General features: G+C 36.8%; 1 protein-coding gene across 1 annotated transcript in view; it reads right to left on the bottom strand.

Annotated features, from left to right (window-relative positions):
* STK31 (serine/threonine kinase 31) overlaps positions 1-23,714 on the bottom strand; it is a 78,867-nt gene that overhangs the window by 794 nt on the left and 54,359 nt on the right. The window contains exons 17-23 of the mRNA XM_019727764.2: positions 23,494-23,574; positions 21,778-21,903; positions 21,017-21,142; positions 20,753-20,839; positions 19,907-20,056; positions 16,081-16,203; positions 9,979-10,047 (exon numbers count right to left, since the gene is read on the bottom strand). Of these exons, the coding sequence (XP_019583323.2) occupies positions 9,979-10,047; positions 16,081-16,203; positions 19,907-20,056; positions 20,753-20,839; positions 21,017-21,142; positions 21,778-21,903; positions 23,494-23,574 (762 nt within the window). The remainder of the gene's footprint in view (positions 1-9,978; positions 10,048-16,080; positions 16,204-19,906; positions 20,057-20,752; positions 20,840-21,016; positions 21,143-21,777; positions 21,904-23,493; positions 23,575-23,714) is intronic.

The raw sequence follows: 23,714 nt of genomic DNA, 5'->3' as shown, positions 1-23,714 counted from the left end.
TTGTGACTCCAATGAGAGCATGTTTCACACTAAATGAAAATCACCTGTTTATTACTAGTGTCCTCATTAGACTCTAAGATTCTTAAGATCAGAAATTTTACTTCATCACTTCATCCCCAACAACTAACAATGTCAGGAAAATAACAGATACTCATTTGCTAAATGAATTAATTCCAATGCCCACACTGCACTCTACAGGATGTTTTTAAACATATTTAAAGATAATAGATATAAACAATTAAAATATATAAACAATATAAAGATAATAGATATAAATGTATTTAAAGATAATAGATATAAACAATTAAAAATTACAAAATCTAAATGAGAAAAAATACCACATGCTCTTGAAAAGCACCACGGTAGATTCAGAACAAGTAGAGAGAATCACATTTTTGGACAAAGGGACTCATCACAAATGCATCAACTTTCCCTAAGCTAATTTATAAACTTTACATGATTCCAATAAAATATAATCAACAAAACTTCTGAAAAAGAAATACAACAATCCCACTTACAAAAGCATCAAATAATACTTATTAAAAAATTAACCAAGACAGTGAAAAATCTGTGCATTAAAAACTGTAAGTCATTGGTGAAAGAAACTAAAGATACAAACAGTGAAAAACATTATTTCATGTTCATGGATTCAAAGAATTAATACTACTATTAAAATGTCTATATTAGGGTTTCCAGGTGGGAATTCCCGCCCTTTCTCAGGAATTTCTTTCACTTTCCCTTCCCAAATCCTGAGAAAAGTTGTTTGGGAACTGGAAAAATTGGCTCTTTAACCCAGTAATACCCACAATGGAAAATAAACATACTACTCACAATGTATCTCTTAGACATTTTTCCTATTTATCACTAGGGTTTCAGGGCAGGAATTCCCACCTGTTCTCTGGAATTTTTTTCCCTTTTCCGTTCCCAAATCCCGAGCAATTGGGAAATCGGGAAAATTGGCTCCTTGAACCCAGGTTGTTGGTAGCATCAGCCGTCACTTTGTGGGAATGATTCATCGTGGAGAACAGAAAACTGTTTATATCTCGGGATTCGGGAATGGGAAAGCGAAAAATATTCCCGAGAGCCTGGAAACCCTAGTCTATACTACCCAAGATGACCTAAAGATTCAATGCAAATGTTAAAAAAAGTTCCAATGGCATTTCACACAGAAACAGAAAAAAATCCTAAAATTCATATGGAACCACAAAAGCGATCTTGACAAAGAATTAGACAAAGCAATCTTAACAAAGAATAGAGCTGGGGGCATCATACTTCCTGGATTTGAACTATTATAAAGCTATGGTAACCAAAACGTATGATACTGGCATGAAAACAGACACACAGATCAACGGAACAATATAGAAAACCTAGAACTAAACCCACACATATATGGCCAACTGATCTTCGGAAAGAATGCCAACAATACAGAATGGGGAAAGGATAGTTTCTACACTACATGGTTGGAAAACAGAATGTACACATGCAAAATAATGAAATTGTACCTTATCATATACCGTGCACAAAAATAAAATGAATTAAAGAATTAAATATAAGACTTGAATTTATAAAACTCCTAGAAGATATCAGGGGAAAAGCTTCTTATGCAAGTCTTGGCAATGGTTTTTTGGATATGACACCAAAGCACAGGCAATAAAAGCAAAAACAGACAAATGTGATTACATGAAACTATTTCTGCACAGCAAAGGAAACAATCAACAAAGTGAAAAGGCAACCTGTGGAATGGAAGAAAATATTTGCAAACCATACATATGATAAAGATTAATATCGAAGAGATGTAAGGAACTCTCACAACCTACCAACAACAAAAAACAACCCAAATAACCCAATTTGAAAACGGGCTTATAAGGACTTGACTAGACATTCTTCCAAGGAAGACAGATAAATGGCCAATAAACACATTTAAAAGGTGCTCGATCACTAATCATGAAGGAAATGCAAATCAAAACTACAATGAAATATCACCTTACACCTATTAGGATGGCTATTATTAATAACAACAACCAAAAAAATGGCTAAATGTAGAGAAAAGGGAACCCTTGTACACTGTTGGTGGGAATGCAAATGGCTACAGCCCCTCTTAAAAACAGTATGGGGATTCTTCAAAAAATTAAAACTAGAACAACCATATGATCCAGCAATTCTACTTCTGGATAGATATCCAAAGGAATTGAAATCAGGATCTCCAAGAGATATCTGCATTCCCATGTTCACTGTGGCATTATCTGCAACAGCGAAGACATGGAAACATTCTAAATTTTCAATATATATATTGATAAAGACAAAAAATATGGTATTTACATACATTAGAACAGGGGTGTCCAAACTTTTTTCAACGGTTTTCACCAAGGGCCATATGTGGTAAACTACACAAACAGCTGGGCCACTCATTCGAGGTGAAGTACGTATTGCCTCACCTGGTTTATTTAAGTAAATTAAATATATTTTTAGAATTTGCTGCAGGCCAATAAAAAATGGATTGGGGGCCGCAGTTGGCCCGCGGGCCGCAGTTTGGACACCCTGCATTAGAATATTATTCAGCCTTTAAAAAGAAAGAAATTATGCCATGTGCAGCAACATGGATGAACCTGGAGCATATTATGCCAAGTGAAATGAGCCAGACACAGACACACAAATACTGCATGATCCTCCTTTATGAGGAATCTAAAATAATCAAACTCACAGAAGCACAGAGTAGAATGGTGGTTACCAGGAGGACTGGCTGGGAGGGGGAGAGATATTGGTTATACAAAACGAGTAAGTCCTACAGATCTACTGAACAGCACAGCGCCTATACATATTTAACAATACTGTATACTTAAAATATTACTAAGAGGATAAATCATACATTAAGTGTGTGTGTGTGTGTGTGTGTGTGTGTGTGTGTGTGTGTAAACATAGTGAGGGGAAAAAATAAAACAAAATTTATATAGAATTGCAAGGGACCCAGAAGAGCCAAAATAATCCTGAGAAAGAACAAAATAGGAATACTCACATTTCCCAATTTTAAACCTTTAATACAAAGCAACAGTAATCAACAGGCGTGGTAATGGCACAAGGACAGACTCATTCATGTATACCCATGAAATAGAATTGCAAGTCCAGAAATAAGCCCATGTATTTGTAGTCATCGGACTTCAACAAAGGTATCAAGACCATTCAATAGAGGAAAAACAGTCTTTTCCACAAATGGTACTGGGATAATTGGATAGCCATATGCAAAGGAATAAAGTTGAAATCCTACTTTACACAATATACAAAGTTTAACTCCAAAGAACTAAATGTGAAAGCTATAACTATAAAACCTCTTGAAAAAAACATATGTAAATCCTCATGACTTTGGATTTAGTAAAGGACTCTTAGAAATGACACCAAAAGCTCCAGCAACAAAGGGAAAAATAGATAAGTTGGACGTTATTAAAATTTAAAACTTTTGTTCTTCAAAGAACACCATTAAGAAAGTAAAATGCAACCCACAGAATGGGAGAAGACATTCACAAGTCATGTATCTAATAAAAGATTTGTATCTAGAATATAAATAACTCTTACAACTCAATGATATAAAAACAAGAACCCAATTTTTAAATGAGCAAAGGTTCTGAACAGACATTTCTCCAAGGAAGATATGTAGATGGCCAATACGCAAATGAAAAGATGCTCAACATCATTAGTCATCAGGGAAATGCAAACCAAAACAATGAGATACGGCTTCACAGGTTTTGCTTCATGATATACATACTTTTGGATATAATGTAAACTACTTACGAAGTTGTTTAAAACAAAAAAATAATAAAATTTATATCATAACCAATGCAATAAAAAGTGTCCAAAATATGAAGATGCATTATTTTCCCAACCACAAAAATATCAAGGTAGCAATTCTTCAAATTATCCTATAAATTCAATATACTTCCAAAGTCTCAACAATGTTTTTCAGAGGTCTTCAGTTGGTGCCAAAATTCATATAGAAGAATAAAGTGACAAGAATAACCAAGACAATGTTAAAGAAAAAAGGAAGAAAGGAAAGCCAAAACCCTCTATAAAGATACGGTATTTAAAACAGTGTAGTGCCGGCCCAGGGATCAATAAACGAACAACAGAACAGAGCCCAAAACAGATTCCTGAGTACATAGAAACTTGGCACACTATAGAGTAGCATTATTAGTCAGTGGAGAAAAACTGACTATTGAATAAATGGTGCCGGGTCAACTATCTTTTCACATATAAAAAGATAAAATTAGATCCTTACTTCGTACCATATATAAGAATGAATTCCAGAGAGATTGAAAATATAGGGAGGCAATGGAGGAAAAAGGACAGTATAAGAAATAGCAGATGAAGAATATTTACCAGAAAAAATATAAAACCAGATTCATTCATTCATTTAAAACATTTATTAAGGTCCTAGTCTGTGTCGAGCTAAAGACACTGGGGATACAATGATGCATAATATAAAGTCCTATTTATTGAGCTCACGGACCAAACATAATTTATTTAAATTAATAAAACAATAATCTATTTTTAAAAGGATACATACATAGGCTTTTCTGGAAGGAATCACAAGAAACTAGCAATAACGCTAGTGTTTCTGGCAAAGGGACTTGAGTAACTGAAGAACACACTGATAGGGAGATTACTTTTTACAGTATGTACTTTCTCCTGTAACTTTTGGATTTTGTATCATAAACATATTATGTGAAAGAATATCTATTTGAAGGAATGAATCTTAGAATAAATAATAAAATGGGTTGCTCTGAACATAAAAGTACTTAAGCAGAGGCTGAAGGCCATTTGTGGGGAATATTCCCCAAAGAAATTCTTCTGAGGGCTGTAGACTAGTGAATTAATTATCCTCTAATACCTGTTTAAAATGCATGATTCCATGATTTCTCTCCACCTGTGATATAGCCTCTGTAATATTCAGTCTATAGTTCCCTCATTTGTTTGATAACTGTGTGATCACAAAATGTAGGTAAACGACAACTCCATTCCCAGCACTAATGGCTGCCTCAAATCATAGAAGCAAATACTACACAAGCCAAGTATGCTCATTTGATGTCCACAATGGCTGCTCACCTTAAATAGAAACTTCTACTTACAACAAAGTTGAAGAACTTGACAGTCCTCAACTCTCTATATATACACCTAATAGAGTGTCTCACACATAACTGACAGATGACAATCTGGTAGCCAGACTTCTAAGGTGTCCCCAAGTGATCCCTACTTCCTGGTATTCATATCCTAATGAAATACTTTCCCCTTGAGTGTAGGCTTGACCTAGTGAAATTCTTCTAATGAAGAAAAAAAGTGATGGGATGTCACTTCTATGAGTTGTTTATGAAAAACTGTGACTTCTGTCTAGCTAACAGACTCCTTTAGTGCCTTCTCTGCTTGTACACTTTGATGAAACAAGCTGGTATGATGGATATATGGCAAACAATTGAGGACAGCCTCTGGCCAACAACTAGAGAGGAACTGAATTCTCCCAACAATCATGTGAGCTTGGAAGCAGATTCTTCCTCAGTCGAGCTGTAAGATGAGTACAGCCCAGTCAACATTCTAGATTAAAATAAGGAAAACACAGCTATGAAGATCAATGTCAGGCAATTGATGAAATTTTAATACCAATATGGATGAACCTTGAAAACGTTAAGTGAAAGAAGCCAGTCACAAAAGACCACATATCATGTTATTCCATTTATATGAAATACCCAAATTAGGCAAATCTACAAAGATCAAAAGTAGATTAATGCTTACTTTAGGCTGGGGAAGATGGCTGGGTAGAGGAATGATAGCTAAAGTGTTAAGAGGTTTGTTTTGAGGTGATGAAATGTTTAAAAATGGTGGTGATGGCCACACATACCTGTCGATATTCTAGAGCCCTTAATTTGTTTCCTTTAAAAGGGTGGATTGTATGGTATGTAAATTTTATTCTCAATAAAGATGTAATTTTAAAAGCAAAACAAGAAAACATAATACCACTTACATTAGCACCCTCAAATTTGAAATACTTCAGTATAAATCTAACAAAATATTAACAAGATCTATATGAGGTAAACTACAAAATGCTGATGAAAGAAATTAAAGAACTAAATGAACAGAGAGATATTCCATGTTCATGAATAAAAAGACTCAATATTATCAAGACAGAAATTCTTCCCAAATTGACCTACAGATTTAATGCAATCCCAATCAAAATTCCCGCGAACAGTTATTTTGTGGATATCAACAAACAGATCCAGAATAGCCAACACAGTATTGAAAGAGAACAAAGCTGGAGCTTTACTATAAAGCTACAGTAATCAATACTGTGTGGTTTGGGTAAAGAATAAACAAATAGATCAATGGAACAAAATATACTCATATAAACATAGTCCACTGATCTTTGCAAAGGGGAAAAGGCAATACAATGGAAAAAAGATAGTCTTTTCAACAAACGGTTCTGGAACAACTGGACATCCACATGCAAAAAGAAATGAATCTAGACACAGACCTTACAACCTTCACAAAAATTAACTCAAAATAGATCACAGATCTAAAATGTAAGCAATACATAGATGATGTATTATACAAATGTACCCTTGAAACCTATATAATTTTAGTAACCAATGTCATCCCAATAAATTTAATAAAAATTTTAAAAATAAAATGTAAAACAAAAATCTATAAAACTCCTAGAAGATAACTTACTAGGAGAAAACCTAGAAGAAGTTGGGTTCAGCAAAAACTTTCTAGATACAACACCAAAAGCACACAATCCATGAAAAAAAGAACTGATAAATTGGACCCCATTAAAATTAAAATTTTCTGCTCTGCAAAAAATACGGTCAAGAAAATAAAAACATAATCCACAGACTATGAGAAAATATCTGCAAAGACTTATCTAATAAAAGACTGTTATTCAAAATATACAAATAATTCTTAAAAGTCAACAATAAAAAAACAACATGATTAAAAATGAGCCAAAGACTTTACCAGACACCTCATCAAAGAAGATATACAAATGGCAGGCAATAAGCATATGAAAAGATGTTCCCCATCACATGTCATCAAAGAAATGTAAAATAAAGCAACAAAAAGATACCACTACACATCTTTTAGTATTGAAATCCAGGACACTGACACCACCAAACACTTACAAGTATGTGGAGCAAGAGGAGCTCTTATCCCTCACTGGTGGCAATGCAAAATAGTACAGCCATTTTGGAAGACAATTTGGCAGATTCTTACAAAACTATACATACTTTTTTATCATATAATATAGCAATTGCACTCCTTGGTATTGACCCAAGGAAATGAAAACTTATGCCCTCACAAAAACCTGCACACAGATATTTACTGAAGCTTTATTCATAATTACCAAAACCTGGAAGCAACCAAGCTATCCTTCAGTAGGTGAGTGGATAAATAAACTGTGTACATCCAGACAATGGAATATTTTTCGCGATAAAAAGAAATGAGGGGCCAGCCCGGCGGCTCAGGCGGTTGAAGCTCTTGGGGACAGAGCCCCAGAAAGTAGTTTACAGGCTCTCGGCCTCCTGTTGGAAGGGTGCTGGCTCGGGTAGTGGATGGCCGTCGGCTGTGGCTGATTGGCCGTCGGCTGTGGCTGATTGGCCGTCGGCTGTGGCCGGCTAGCCGATTGGCCACTGGTATAACTGCTGCAGCTAGAGAGGAGAGCCCAGGACTGCCGAGGACTGCCGAGGACTGCCGAGGATTGCCGAGCAGAGTCGAGGAGAGTAGAGGAACAGAGTCGAGGAGAGCGGAGGAGAGTCGTCGGTCGGTCGGTTGGAGGAAAGGCGGACGGCAGGTCGCGCGACCGGTGGACCCAGCCTCCAGTGAGACCGTAGTGGTATGACTCCCCTACCTATGGCTCCGTGGGTGTTCTTTTTTGGCCTCACCATATCCTGCATTCTTGTGTGGGGAGCGGGAGCAGAGACCCCACAGGCCGGCCCGCCTGAAAAATGGCGCGGCGAGCTGGGTCTCCCGCCCGACAAGCTCTGTGCTCCTAACGCCGAAGGCCGCTTATTCGATTCCCACGTGGGCCAGTGCACAACCACAACAGTGCTCTCAACCACAACGTTGCCAGTTCAACTCCTCGAGTCCCGCAAGGGATGATGGGTTCCGCACCCTGCAACTCAGATTGAACATGGCACCTTGAGCTGAGTTGCCTCCCGGATGGCTCAGTTGGTTGGAGAGCGGGCACTCAACAACAAGATTGCCAGTTCAATTCCTCCACTCCCATAAAGGATGGTGGGTTGCGACCCCTGCAACTAGCAACGGGCAACTGGACCTGGAGCTGAGCTGCGCCCTCCCCAACTAAGATTGAAAGGACAACAACTTGACTTGGAAAAAGTCCTGGAAGTAGACACTATTCCCCAATAAAGTCCTGTTCCCCTTTCCCAAAAAATTCTTTAAAAAAAAAAAAAAAAGAAAAAGAAAAGAAATGAGCTCACTAGCCATAAAAAGACCTGAAGAAATCATAGATGCGTATTACTAAATGGAAAAAAGCCAATCTGAAAAAGCTACATACTATATTATTTCAACTATATGACATTCTAGAAAAGGCAAAACTATGGAGACAATAGAAAGATCAGTGGTTTCCAGGGGTCTGGGAAGGTAGAGATGAATAGGCAATGCACAGAGGATTTTTAGGGCAGTGAAAATATTCTGTGTAATACTATAATGGCGGGTACATGTGATAATATTGTCTAAACCCATAGAATGTACAACACCAAGAGTGAGCCCTTATGTACACTACAGACTTGGATGATAATGAAGTATCAATACAGGTTCATCAGTGGTAACAAATGCACCTCTCTGGTGGGAGGATACTGGTAATGGATAGACTATGTAAATGTGGTAGAAGTTGGTATATGAGAAATCTCTGTACCTTCCTCTCAATTTTGCTGTGAACTTAAAAACTGCTCTTTAAAAATTGAAGTCATAAAAACACTTGCAAAATATTATAAAAATTTTTTTTTTAAATGGCATGAAAACTTTTAGAGCCTAATCACTGTATTTTCATAGACTCATTTATTGCTATATTTAACCTTTAGTCATACTGGACTATTCCATTTCAAAAGAATTCAATATTAATATTTTAACGTCTTAGTGCAGGCTACTGTCTTTATCAGAAATGCCCATAACCTCACTCTACATCACATAAACTACTAATTCAATCTTGAAGATTCACCTCAAATAATTAGTTGGTGGCATTTGTGACCTACCTCTTCCCTCCCCCTTTCTCTACAGAATTAACACTTAACTTCTTCCAAAGTACTTTCTTAATATTCTATTTGTAGATCTTGGTTGTTTAGTTGTTCATATTTCTAAATTATTAATTTCTTCAATGCTGCAATCCTAGTAACCCAGTCCCTACTTCAATTCCTGGTATAGAGCAAGTATTCAAAATATGTTGGCTGAATACACAGTACATGAACAGCAAAACAATATGAAAGACACAGACGTTTGACAAAGGGAAGACACAACTAAGTACTTATAAACAGAGTAAAACATTAATTATAATATGATCTTGGAAGATACAGCAGAGACTATTTTTTCCTTAATTATTACTTACCGTGTTCCCCCAAAAGTAAGACCTAACCAGAAAACAAGCCCTAGCATGATTTTTCAGCATGGCATCCCCTGAACATAAGCCCTAATGTGTCTTTTGGAGCAAAAATTAATATAAGAGCTCGCCTTATTTTTGGGGAAACACGGCAGATTATTTACATAATTTGTGTGACAAACATATATCCCACAATTTTCTCTAGCAGTAACTCACTGGCAATGGTGTTGGGTAGGGCACATACTTTTTAACATTTCTTTATTGTGACTATTGTGAGTGTTATTTTGCATTCTTACAAAAATTAGAGGACATTCAGTCAAATATTTAAGTTTACATTATTGCTACACATCTATATCACGTTTCCAACTAGTAAATGACAAAAGGTCACATACCAAGTGAAACTGATCAACTTCTGGGATTCCATCTTCATTTGTCTCCAATTCTTGATTTTCAACACAAAGCTGTTAAAGAAAATGAGAAGGAATAAATTTATAATGTACTAAAATACTGACCCTATAGCAGAGTCGAGTCTGGAACTCTTCAGATTCTGGTGAGAAAAGCTAACTCAAAGAAAGCACATTATCCCTTAAAGGATAAAAAAACTTACATTATAATAACTACTTGTTCACAAGTTTATGCACATAGTATAAGTACTTTCAATACTTCCTCACCTTATAAACAAATTTATTAAAATTTAGTAGCTTACGAGGTGAGACAATTAAGTTCAAGAACTTGTCCTCGAAAAATATACATACCTTCAAATATACATACCTCACTGCTGAATATCACTATGGTCACCTTTGAGCTACTCCCCTTGGGAAGCTATGCACCGACGACAGGACCTAGTCCACCCTTCAAAGCAATTTTAGACTCTTTTTCTGGAATGGCCATCAGAGCTGTCGTCATATTACCCTTGATGCCCTGAATGTCATCAAAATGTCTTCCTTTCAATATTTCCTTTATCTTTGGGTAAAGAAAGAAGTCATTGGGGGCCAGATCAGGTGAGTAGGGAGGGTGTTCCAATACAGTGCCATGTGAGCTGGTGCATTGTCATGATATAAGAGCCATGAATTGTTGGCAAAAAGTTCAGGTCATCTAACTTTTTCACACAGCCTTTTCAGCACTTCCAAATAGTAGACTTGGTTAACTGTCTAGTTGGTACAAATTCATAATGAGTAAACCCTCTGGTATCACAAAGGTTAGCAGCATCATTGCAACAAGTTCGTGAACTTAATTGTCAGACCTCATAGATCATACTGGTTTCCCCAATACTCATACATTAAGTACAAAAAATAATAAATCAGTCAAGTTTTCCTTCCTCCCTAATACCTAACTTGTGTTCAAGAAATAAATGTTAAACTTTTTTAAATGATTAAATATGGATAATTTCTTACATACACAAAGATATTCTGAGTCTTATGTACTCATCACCAGACCCAGTAACCATCAACCAATGACCACTCTTGCCCTATGTGCAAACCCATGTATTTTATTTTTGAGGCAAATCCTATATATCTCATAATTTTATCTTCAAATATTTTAGTACATATTTCTAAAAGATAAAGTACATTTTGACATAATCCCAGTATCACACTAAATATTAATACTTCTTTTAAAATACCCAGTTTTTGAATTTTAATCATCTCATAAATATCATATATTACAATGGTACCTCAGTTTTCAAACATAATCCGTTCCTGAAGACCACTTGAGTTCTGAAACATTCGAAAACTGAGGCACGGTTTCCCCATAGAAAGTAATGCAAAATGGATTAATCCATTCCAGACCTTTAAAATCAACCCCTAAAACTGCAAATTTAGCATGAATTTTACTATCTAATGATACCATAGATCCATAAAATTTACAGCATTTGTAAACCAAAATGTTTGTCAACAGAGACGTTCGAAAACTGAGGTACCACTGTATTTTTCTTTTATATAGTTTATTTAAATCCAGACCCAAATAAGTTCCACACAATAAACTTAAAAATGAGCAGAAGTATTATTAGAAAGAAAAGAAAATGAGAAGGACTTATGGTTTCTTCCTGACTCTTACCACTAAATACAACTATGAAGCTGGAAATAACATAAAAGGACCAAAGGAGAGCTCTGAAAGGTCAAGAGAGGAACTCAAACTGGTTAGAGACTCCAAGACTGGAGGAACAACATAGTGACAAAGGACCTTATGACCTTATGACTCCCACCCATTCAAAAAAAAAAGTGACACAAATAAGATAAACTCAGAATTAATGAAACTTTTGAAAATTAAAAACAAACAAGAAATCCTTGAAAGCAACCAAAGATAAACAAAACAATACCTATAAAAGAATACCAATTTTAATAATAGAGAAGGCCTCATGTGAAACTATGGAGAACAGACCAAGTGACAAAACATTTATCAACTGAAGAAAGAAAATAACTTTCAACCACAAAATCTATATTCTATAAAACTATCCATCAGGAATGAAGATGAAATCAAGTTCTTAGATAAATGAAAACTAAAAAAAATCTGTCGCTAGAAACATACTCTTAAAGAATGGCTAAAGGAAGTACTTCAAATAAAAAGGAAATTAATTTTAAAAAGGAGTAGCAGATCATCAGGGAGGAATAAAAAACAATAGAAAAAAACAGAAATATGAGTAAATGCCAATGACTAGCCTTCTTATCCTGAGTTTCCTAAATCAAATATGATGATTGAAACAAAAGTTATAACACTATCTGATGCTCAAGACAATGATATTTACAAATGGGGAGGGTAAAGGAACCTGAATGGAAGGCTTCTATACTTCACTGAAAGCATTAAAATTCTGGTATCAGTATAATGTGATACAATACATATGTATACCTTCATACCCAGACCAACCACTAAGAAAACTATAGAGGGAAATACACTCAAAAACACTACAAATAAATCAAAATGGACTCAAAAAATGCTCATGCAACCCAAACGAAGTCAAGAAAATTGAAATAAATAAACACAAAACAGCAAAAGCAAAACAAATAATAAAATGGGAAACAACCCTAACATATCAATAATCACCATTAAGTGTAAATGATTTAAATACCCCCAATTAAAACGCAAAGATTAGACTGAGAATTGCCTGGTCTTGCTGAACTGAAGCCCTACAACTATCAACATACAGAAGCAGCTACCTCGAGACTGGTAGGAGGGGCAGAGATGTGGAACAGGCTGGCCCTACACCCATATGTGGCTGTTAAAAATCAGGAGAAATATCTCATCCGAGGAAGTTCTCCCCAGAGGAGCAAGGGGTCCCAGTGCCACACCAAGTTTTCCATCCCAGGGTTCTAGTGCTGGGGAGAGAAGTCCTCATAATTTCTGATTGTGAAAACCAGCAGAAATTGTGGCTGAGATAGAGGGCAGCTACAGTTCCAGGCGCTCCTCCTAAAGGACCTGTACACAGACTTACCCACTGACAGACTCACTCACTCTGAGCTGTAGCACTGGGGCAGCAGCTCAAAAGGTGACAGAGACATACGGGGAGGAACTAGTGTCTGGCTTCAAGGTGAGGGCTGGAGGGGCAGCTTTCTCCCAGACAGAGGAGCTGGCGAAAGCCATTGTTTCTTTGTTGAGCCCTCTCCCTCCCTGCATGCAGACACAGGCAGACACAGACAGCCACCATATCTGAGTCTCCATCAACCTGGTAAACACCGTTCATTCACCCCACCTTGCTGATTTGAGACCCAGCCCCGCCCAACTTTCAGACACCCCCAAGCTGCTTCCAGTGGGTTTTTCATACAAACTGTCTGCCTTGGCCCATGCCTTCCCTAAAGTCTCTCAAAAGTTCACAAACCCAACAAGCAGCATCTGGCCTCAGCATGTCCCATACCTCTGGATGAGCAGCCCCAAGGCTGGCACTAGCTACAGCAGGCCTTGATTTGGGGCTTGGCCTCTCAAGACATGAATAAGCACAGCGTGGGTGACTCATCTGTAGACTGCCTTGTGACTCACGCTAGGTGGCCCCAGGCAGAGTATAGGCTGTGGCTGAACTTGGCCAGCAGCAGGTATGCTCCCAGATGGCCCTGGGGCTGGTATGCCCAGGGGCCAGCCTCAAACCGAGCTGGAGCATCACCTGGCCACCTCCTAGAGTGAGACACCCAAAGGGAAGAGTGGGCAGGCACCAGAGCTCTGCTAAAGCAAATCCTATTCCACCAGGTCAGCCCCTGCACAACAGCTCCTTCACTATAGTCATGGCCAGTCTTTGGCCACAGAGGCCAAAGGTCAACCCCTCCCACTGATGTGCAAATAGCAACTAAGGCTCAACTACAACAGGAGGACACACACAACACACTCAAGGGACACACCTGCAGCACCCAGCTCTGGTGACCATGAAGACCACGCCACTGGGCCCCACAGCACACCTACTACACCAGGCCACTCAACTAAGACCAGGAGACATAGCAGCCCTGCCTAATATATAGAAACAAGACATGGATGCAGCCAAAATGGGATGACAAAGAAACATCTCACAAATAAAAGAATAGAACAAAGCTCCAGAAAAAGAACTAAACAAAATGAAGACAAGCAATCTACCAGATGCGGAGTCCCAAACAATGGTTATAAGCATGTCCAATGATCTCAGGGAGAACTTCAACAAAGAGATAGGAAACATAAAAATGGAGATAGAAAACAAAAAAAGAACCAGTCAAAAATAAAGAATACAATAACTGAAATGAAGATTACAGGGAATCAACAGATTATATAAAGCAGAGAATCGAATCAGCAATTTAGAAGATAAGGTAGCAGAAAACACCCAAACAGAACAGCACAAGATTGTCATCTGATTTCTCAACAGAAACTTGACAGGCAAGAAGACACTGGCATGAAATATTCCAAGTGACAAAAAGGAAGGACCTACAACCAAGACTATTCTACACTGCAAAGCTATCATTTAAAATTGAAGAGAAAGAGCTTTCCAGAAAAGAAAAAGCTAAAGCAGTTCATCACCACCAAACCAGTATTACTACAAATATTAAAGGGACTTCTTTAAGAAGAAGGGTGGGGAAAAAAAGAATGTAAAGACAAATAATAAAATGGCAATAACTATGTACCTATCAATAATCACTTTAGATGTAAATGGATTAAAAGCGCCAAACAAAAGACAGGGTAGGGCCGGTCCAGTGGCTCAGGTAGTTGGAGCGCCATGCTCCTAGTGCCAAGGTTGCTGGTTCGATTCTTACATTGGCCAGTGAGCTGCACCCTCTACAGCTAAGATTATGAACAACAGCTCTCCCTGGAGCTGGGCAGCCATGAGCAACCAGAGATTGGCGTAAGCTGCCATGGGCTGCTATGTGCTGCCATGGGCTACCATGGGCTGCCATGAGTGGCCGCTGCGTGAGTGGCCAGCAGCAAGTGTGAGTGGCTGGCAGCCATCGTGGGCTGCATGTGCTGCCATGGGCTACCATGTGCTTCCACCATGATTGGCTGGTGGCCAGAGTGAGTGGCCGGCAGCCAGTGTGAGCAGCCAGCAGCCAGCAGACAGCGAGAGCTGCTGTGAACTGCTGTGAGCGGCTGACAGACGACTGGCAACTGACAGCCTCAGCCGGGGGGAGCACAAGGCTCATAATACCAGCATGAGCCAGGGAGCTGTGTCCTATACAACTAGACTGAGAAACAATAGCTTGAACTGGAGTGTGGGGGGAGGCGGAAGAAAGGGGGGGAAAAAAGAATAATGCTAAGACTTTACACAATAAAATGTAATAAATGTTGTTGCTAACTTATGCATTTAAAAAAAAAAAAAAAGACAGAGTAGGGGCAGCCAGGTGGCTCAGTTGGTTAGAGCACGAGTTCTGAATGACTGGGTTGCTGGTTCGATTCCCACATGGGCCAGTAAGCTGTGCCCACCACAACTAGATTGAAGGACAATGACTTGGAGCTGATGGGCCCTGGAGAAATACACTGTTCCCCAATATTCCCCAATAAAATTTATTAAAAAAAAAAAAAAAAAAAAAAAGACAGAGTAGCTAAATGGACATATATGCTGTCTACAAAAGACCCACTTCAGATCAAAAGACACACACAAACTGAAAGTAAAGGGATGGAAATATACATTTCATGAGAATGGAAATGAACAAAAAAACTGGAGTAGCAAGACTTATATCAGACAAAACAGATTTTAAAACAGGCTGTAGTAAGAGAAAAGGAGGGACATTACACAATGATAAAGGGATCGATCCAACAAGAGGATATAATCCTTGTAAACATTTATGCACCCAACATAGGAGCACCTAAATATATAAAGCAATTACTGACCAAAATAAAGGGAAAGATCAACAGTAATACGATCATAGTAGGGGACTTTAACATCCCATTGACACCAAAGGACAGATCTTCTAGAGAGACAATCAACAAGGAAACAGCAGCCTTAAATGACACACTAGACCAGATGTTGAGAAAAAACCCTAAATAATGAATTTAATATACTGGAATATATATATATATATGACTGATCTATTTCAATTAAAACAATAACATACCCACAATAAAAGGCAGCCATAAGCATACAAGTCAGAACTTGGAGAAGCAGGTTTTCCCATTTTCAACTCAGGTGATCTCAAACTCAAGTCACCGACCATCATGTTCACTGAACTTCGCTGACTCTACAAAAACAACAGGTTAAGTATCTTAGAGGCAACACAGTTAACATGGCTATCTGCGAAGTACTCAGCATTTAATCAACAACAACAACAAAAATTCATTTGCAATATGTCATTCTCTTTTGCTTCCAAGTATTTTTACCTAATTTCTGCTATTATAAATTGCTCCTAAAATCAGTCTCATAAAATTAACAGTGAGACTTTGATTACATTTCACATTGTAGACTCAAGTAGATTCAAAACTAAGAACCACTGTTTCTTTAAACATTTGGTACTTTTTAAAAATAAATAAATTTCATAAGGGTCTAAGAAGCAGTGTTATTTTCTAAATCTGAAAATTCTAAGTAACTTTTTAAAAACTGAAAGTCTACAAAGTACATTCCTTCCTTACTGACCATTTTCTAAGTATACTATTTCCAATGTGTCAAAGAATGATCTGTGACAAGTACGTGAACACCAGATTCAGACACACCTTGGCTGAAATTCCCCCTCTCCTACTTACTTGCTGTGTTGCCCTGGGCTTTAACCTCTTTAAGTCTAAACTAATTATTTTGTAAAATGGAGATAATATCTACCTTGCAGGTTTATTGCAAACCTAAAGGTAATTAGCAAAATAATTACCTAGCATACATCACTAACTGCTAACCATCTCTTCTCCTCCTCCTATCTTTATCCTTGCATCTCAGTGTGTGGTCCAAAGACTAGTAGCCACAGCATCACCTGGGAGCTTCTGAGAAATATAGAATCTCCATCCCAGAAATGCTAAATAAAAATTTGCATTTTATTTATTTATTTATTTAATTATGACATTAGTGCGGCTCAAGTATACTTTATTTGGATTCACAAGCAGTAGTCCTTTAAAAAAATAAAAGAGAACAGAATGGACAAGAAAGAATATATTAGAGTGCATCATGAGTAATAAGGGTTTGTAGTTTTATGCAAGTAAAATGTCAGGGCTATGATCAAAAAGCTTGAAAAAAATTGACCAAGGCTCTCATATTAATTATAATAATCTATTACAGTGTCAGAGCAGGTTTTGAATGCGAGTAGTTGTATCTTTTCTGTTTTGAAAAGATATGAAAATAGGAATCTTCTAAAATTCTGCATTTTAACAAAGATCCCTAGATGATTCATATGCACGCTATAGTCTGCAAAGCGGTCATCTTGACCACAGACTGGTTTTCAAATTTCTCTTCCTGCTTAATAGTTCAATCTGAAAGACGTGTGAGAAATGAAGCAAAAGGTGAGTTTAATCAATAAATATGCATGTCAGAGTAAATAATTTTAAAGATTAAAACAGTTTCGTGAGATAATACAGCTGACAAATCAGTATAAAATAGGTAGAATAATTCTTGGAGTAGATATGGTGTCTACAGCTGCGCAAATGGCATGCTTAAAAGGTAAACTAACCAGGATCCCTAAGAATTTAGAACTTTTTAAAACTCATAATTTAGTTATTTTTAGGATGTTGTCTAATTTTCAGATAAATTGATACGATAAATATTCCAGCAAATCTACTTTGTGTAAATACTTCATAATCCAGCATTTCATTATAGTTCTACGTTTTCATTTTACCTTTTTGAGCTACTATATGAAAATCATTGACTACATATATACAGATGGCATTAACTTGTGACTCGCAGATGACCAAAGGATAAAGCATTACGATTTATGTTATCAAAAGGGAACTGCTCAGGGCCGGCCTGGTGGCTCAGGCGGTTAGAGCTCCATGCTCCTAACTCCAAAGGCTGCTGGTTCGATTCCCACATGGGCCAGTGGGCTCTCAACCACAAGGTTGCCGGTTCAACTCCTCCAGTCCCCCAAGGGATGGTGGGCTCCGCCCCCTGCAACTAAGGTTGAACACGGTATCTTGAGCTGAGCTGCCTCCCGGATGGCTCAGTTGGTTGGAGCGTGGGCTCTCAACCACAAGGTTGCCAGTTCAATTCCTCGACTTCCGCAAGGGATGGTGGGCAGCGCCCCTGCAACTAAAATTGAACACGGCACCTTGAGCTGAGCTGCTGAGCTCCCAGATGGCTCAGTTGGTTGGAGCGCGTCCTCTCAACCACAAAGTTGCTGGTTTGACTCCTGCAAGGGATGGTGGGCTGTGCCCCCTGCAACTTGCAATGGCAACTGGACCTGGAGCTGAGCTGTGCCCTCCACAACTAAGACTGAGAGAACAACAACTTGAAGCTGAACAGCACCCTCCACAACTGAGATTGAAAGGACAACAACTTGACTTGGAAAAACGGCCTGGAAGTACACACTGTTCCCCAATAAAAGTCCTGTTCCCCTTCCCCAATAAAATCTTTAAAAAAAAAAAAAGATAGTAAAATTCAGAATAGTCCCTGAGGGGGAATAAAAGCCATAATAAAATTTCCTCTCTTTAAAAAAACAAAACAAAAATGGAACTGCTCAGACAATAAAATGTTGGCAAGGATGAAGACAAACTGGAATCCTCATATACTGCTGATGAGAATGTAAAACAGTGCTGCCACTTTGGAAAATAAGTTTGGTTCCACCAAAAATCAAACACAGAGTTACCATATAATCCAACAATTCCACTCCCAAGAGAAATGAAAACATATATCCACACAAAAAACTTGTATACTAATGTTCATAGCATCATTATTCATAATAATCAAAAAATAGGAGCTACCCAAATGTCCATCAATTGATGAATGTAAAAACAAAATATGGTATATCCTTACAATGAAATATTAACTTGGGCATTTTTAAAAACAAATGATGTTTAGATGCATGCTACAACACAGATGGACCTTGAAAACATTATGCTAAGTGAAATAAACCAATCACAAGCAGACACATATGATTCCATTTATAGGAAATGTCCAGAGTAGGCAAATCCAGTGACAAAGTGGATTCAGTGGTTTCCAAGGGACTGAACAGAGGAGGAAATAGAGATTGATTGCAATTCAGTATGGGTTTCTTCTCGGGGTGATAAAAATGTTTGGAATTATATAGCGGTGATCAATGTACAACGTTGTGAATGTATTAAAAACTACTACTAAATTGTATACATTATATGAGAATTATGTCTCAATAAAGCTGTTATCTTAAAACAGAGAACTGCTCCCTCACAAGTGTGTCTATTTTAGGACTGCCCAATCTACCAAAAAGAAATAAAAAAGATCACAATATGCTCTTTAATTATCTGATGTTTGCTATCTCTACAAACTGCCTGTTCTGAAGTAAAATGGCACCAAATTAACAGCCAATGTAGCTGAACCAACACTTAAACTAAATGTTTTCCATTTAGTCCAAGGTTCCCAAGTTTCTTAAAATGACCATTAATTAAAAAAAAATAGCAAAGTATATATATCTAAATTTAATCTACTGAGTGGAGGGCACCAGCAGTGTGGGAGGTAGGAGATGGCCACCTAGTTTTCCCTGTGTATTTCCTAGCAATTAAATGTTTCTTGATGATGATAAAATAATTAATGATTAATGATGTCAATGCCATTGACTATAATGTCAGCCTACTCCTAACACTTATGGCTAAAAAGCATAATGCACAAATTTAGAAACTATTGTTCCAGCACCTAGCTAATTACTTATACTACATGACACACCTTAACTGAAGGCAAAGATCTTATAATAAATTACCACATCATGTAAATGTGCTGAACTACTGCCTACTAATATTTAATGAAGTCTAGAACCTATTTGTAAAATCATGATATTTTACCACAGATTTGGTGAAGTCAAAATCTCCAACAATTCCTTGCTCACGGTTTAAAGCAAATACGTTGTTCTGATGAAGTGATCCATGAATTATGTCAGCCTTGTGCAATGTATGCAGGCCCTGAGCAACACCTTTCATGACCTTTAATGCTTCCTATAGGTAAGTACACACAAAAGAAGTCAGAAGCACGCAAATCATTTTAATACATGAATTTTTTCTAATTAAAAGATTTTTCCAGAAGTGAGTATGGCTTCCTCCAAATGAACCAGCACAGAGAAACAATTAAAGGGCAGAAGGCCTGATTATGTAACTGGTCACATCATATATTCTATATATGACTTAAGAGACTTCAGTCTCTAAGAAGACTTAAACTACATATAATGACCATATAAAGCATCTAGAAAAAAAAGACACTGAAATAAATAGTGTTAAAGGGTAGAAAGAATCATCAGGGCATTCTTTATGGTTATTACTAATTCACATTTACAATAGAAATTAAAGCTGTCCCTTAGCATTTATAATGCCAAGTGCTATACTGCGCAACTTACGAGTACATACAGTATAGCTTAACAGTTTCAAGCATAAGCTTTGGTACCAAAAAGACCTAATTTCAAGTCCCAACTCTGCAGCTAGCTGAGTGAATATATGCAAGTCATTTAATCTCTGTGAGCTTCATTTTTCTTATCTGTATATAACGGGATAACTTATATCACAGGGTTGATGTGACAATTAATTAGAATAATATGAGTTAAAATTTTACATAGCATAAAGCATGCAGTTTGCCCTCAATAAACATTAGGTATTATTTTCTCATCCAGTATATCCATGGAAATAGTGTTCTTTACTTACTTCTAAAGTCAGAGGCACACTGGCTTGAATAGCACTCAGGTTTGCCCTAGGATAGTAAGGGACCATCAGATAAGCCATGGGATCGGACTAAGAAGCAAAACAGAATGAGACCCAAAGTAAAAAATTCTTCAGTATATTTTTAGTGTGCACTGATTGTAAAAGATAACTTTTTCTTTATGTTAAAAGGAATGAAATGCCTCTCTAAAACTTAGAGCTAAAACTTTTTTAAATGTTTTCTACAAGAGATTAGTATAAGAACTTTACCTTACACAAAAATAGGAATATCAGTGGTAGTAACCCAGACTCTTCTTTACTTTCTCTCCAAGCTCTATGATAGGTGGCTGCTCTCTGAATCACCCCGGCTTCTGTGTCAATATCCACAGAATAGCCCTTGTACAAAAAGAAAAAAGACACTGGTAATTCCAAGATTAAAAATCCCACTCATAATAATAATACATCACTCCAGCTTAAACATAATGATTTTTATGTAAATTACACTACATCTATTTTATTTTTAAATTGTTTAAGTACTTTTTCTATCTGCTTTCAATGCTATGATTTAGAACAGAAAGAACAATTCTACCTGTAGTTTAATATACATTCTACAATGCGTTGCTACTAAGGCCAAATTAACTATCCTATTATCATGATTAACAGTTTCCCAAATCAATCAGAAGAAATCCCAGAAGAAATCAAAGAATAGAAAACTGTGTTGGCAAAACAGTTAAGATTTCAAAGAGAAATTTTTTAAAAAACAAGAATTTTATAAGGCTGTTGGATAGAATATAATAAGATAAGGTCACCTGAAAACAAGTATATCCTACTAAAGATATATATTATTTAGGAAATGAGGGAAGTTTTATACTCAAAATTAGTTCTGGCAATCAAACAGGAAGCACAATTATCATGCCAGTCAACTCATGATTTAGAAAACAAATAGTAGGTTTTTACTTGCCCATAAAGTAACACAACCACTCCCCTTTATATTTCTCAATCTTCCACAATTCAGAAGAATTTCAACTTACCTTTAAAAGAATTATCTGTCCATTAACTTCAGAACATACCAAAGGACGCTTGCTGCTAAGTTCCTTCATGGGCTCAGCATCAAGAAGATCCCGTTCCAAGTTCATAGTAAGAAGACCACCAGAATTCTAGGCAAAAGTTTTTATTACAGTTGAAGTATCCAAACAATCCCAGTACTTTTAAATCATAAATATAATTAGCTACATGCTATTAGATGGACTGGACATCATCAACCCTAGTAGAGAAACCAACAAAATAAAAATACCTAAAGTTTCACATTTTTTCTAGATCCTGGCTTTGAACTCCTCCCACCCAAAGTGTTATCACTATACATTTAATTGCAGCTACAGTTCTAGAACAGATTCTGAAGATGACTGGGATTAACCAAACATGCTTCCAAGGATCCCTGATGTTTACTTAGAAAACTTCATGTATTTCCTAAATATATTAAAATGATAATAAAAAGGAGATTGTAGAATGAGAATGAGAAGTCTAAAAATTATGACTACAATGAAGTAATTCTAACACTTCTGTCTCTGTTTGAAGTGGAATCCTCAGAAGTGAAAATGGCTTTCAAATATTTTAATTCTACTTAGATATTTCTGCTACTTTTTAAAGGAGTAATTTTTTGCACTAAAATCTATCAACAGTTTAAATCAAGCTAAGTTTTACTGTGGGGTAGTTTTAGTAAGAGGGGTTGTAAAATGGTTCTTGGGTTCTTTTTGTAAGTGTTGTCAGTATATTTAAGTAACCTACAATATATACTCAACCCACAGGGTTTTCTAAGTATACATCACAGATTAAACATCTTAAAATCATTAAAGATATCCATAAGCCATGATTCAAACCTTTTATAATCTTCCACAATAAAACAGATTAGCGTATTTTTAATTAAATTTCAAGTCCTACACAGCACCACATATTCTCTCACCCCATCCTACATGAGATAGACTCTAAGCCCGAGTTAAATAATTGCAAGGGAAAACCCACATTATTTTAAAGTCTAGTCTGAAAAGATTCTACAGTAATTGCTTTAACAATTTAAAGAATTTTTATCTGACATATTTATGAGTTCATAAATCTCTGTAAATACCATTTTTAAGTTATTATCATGGACATAATGACAATCTTAAAGAATAAATATTGTATGTAGTCCCTATCCCTAGCAAGCAATATAAAACAAGAGCTCACAGATTCTGCCGAGAGCCAGAGTTTACATACTGATCCATAATGCACGTATGTCTTAATACACTGACCTCCCACACTTTGAATCCTGCTTGCCTAGAAAACTATATCCGCATCAACATCTCTACCTTAACCAACTTCTCAAGACTTTTTCCATCCTGCTTTAACTTAAAAGACATATTCCACTTAAAGTCCTCATGACTAGCAGTGTCCTACTTTTATTCTAAAGCTTGGAACAGCAGCTAAAGCTACTTATCATTTCAAAAAATAAACACCTGCAATTCAAATAACTTCCATGCAGTGTATTGAATGGCTGCGAGAAACCACAGAAAACATGCCAATTAATATAAAAATTAAAATACAGTATGACAGTATTAAAGAGTGTTTTGAGGAAAAATTCTAATACCCAGAAACTATTCGTCAGAAATATTTTTATAGTAAGGATATTATAAATTTAACACTGACACAATTTTAACATCATCAGTTTTCAACACTCTCTACAAGTAGTAATTCTCAGGGGAAACAAAGCTTACCATGTACTTAAGTAATCCTATTTCAGGATGAAGCAGAGGTACCTCAGGGAACCACTTCTGTGTCAAGCTACTCAGCTTTTCCTAAATTTAAAAAATTATAGATCAATATATATTCAATTGTGATATGTTGGTCTTCAGGAAAAAATAATATACCAGTATGCTCCTTATTATATATCTAACAAGATATATAATCGAATAAGATGTATAACTTAGTAAGATAA

Source organism: Rhinolophus sinicus, linkage group LG09 (assembly GCF_036562045.2).
Source record: "Rhinolophus sinicus isolate RSC01 linkage group LG09, ASM3656204v1, whole genome shotgun sequence".
In the NCBI taxonomy this organism is placed as follows: Eukaryota; Metazoa; Chordata; class Mammalia; order Chiroptera; family Rhinolophidae; genus Rhinolophus; species Rhinolophus sinicus.
This window is presented reverse-complemented; position numbering and strand designations above follow the sequence as displayed.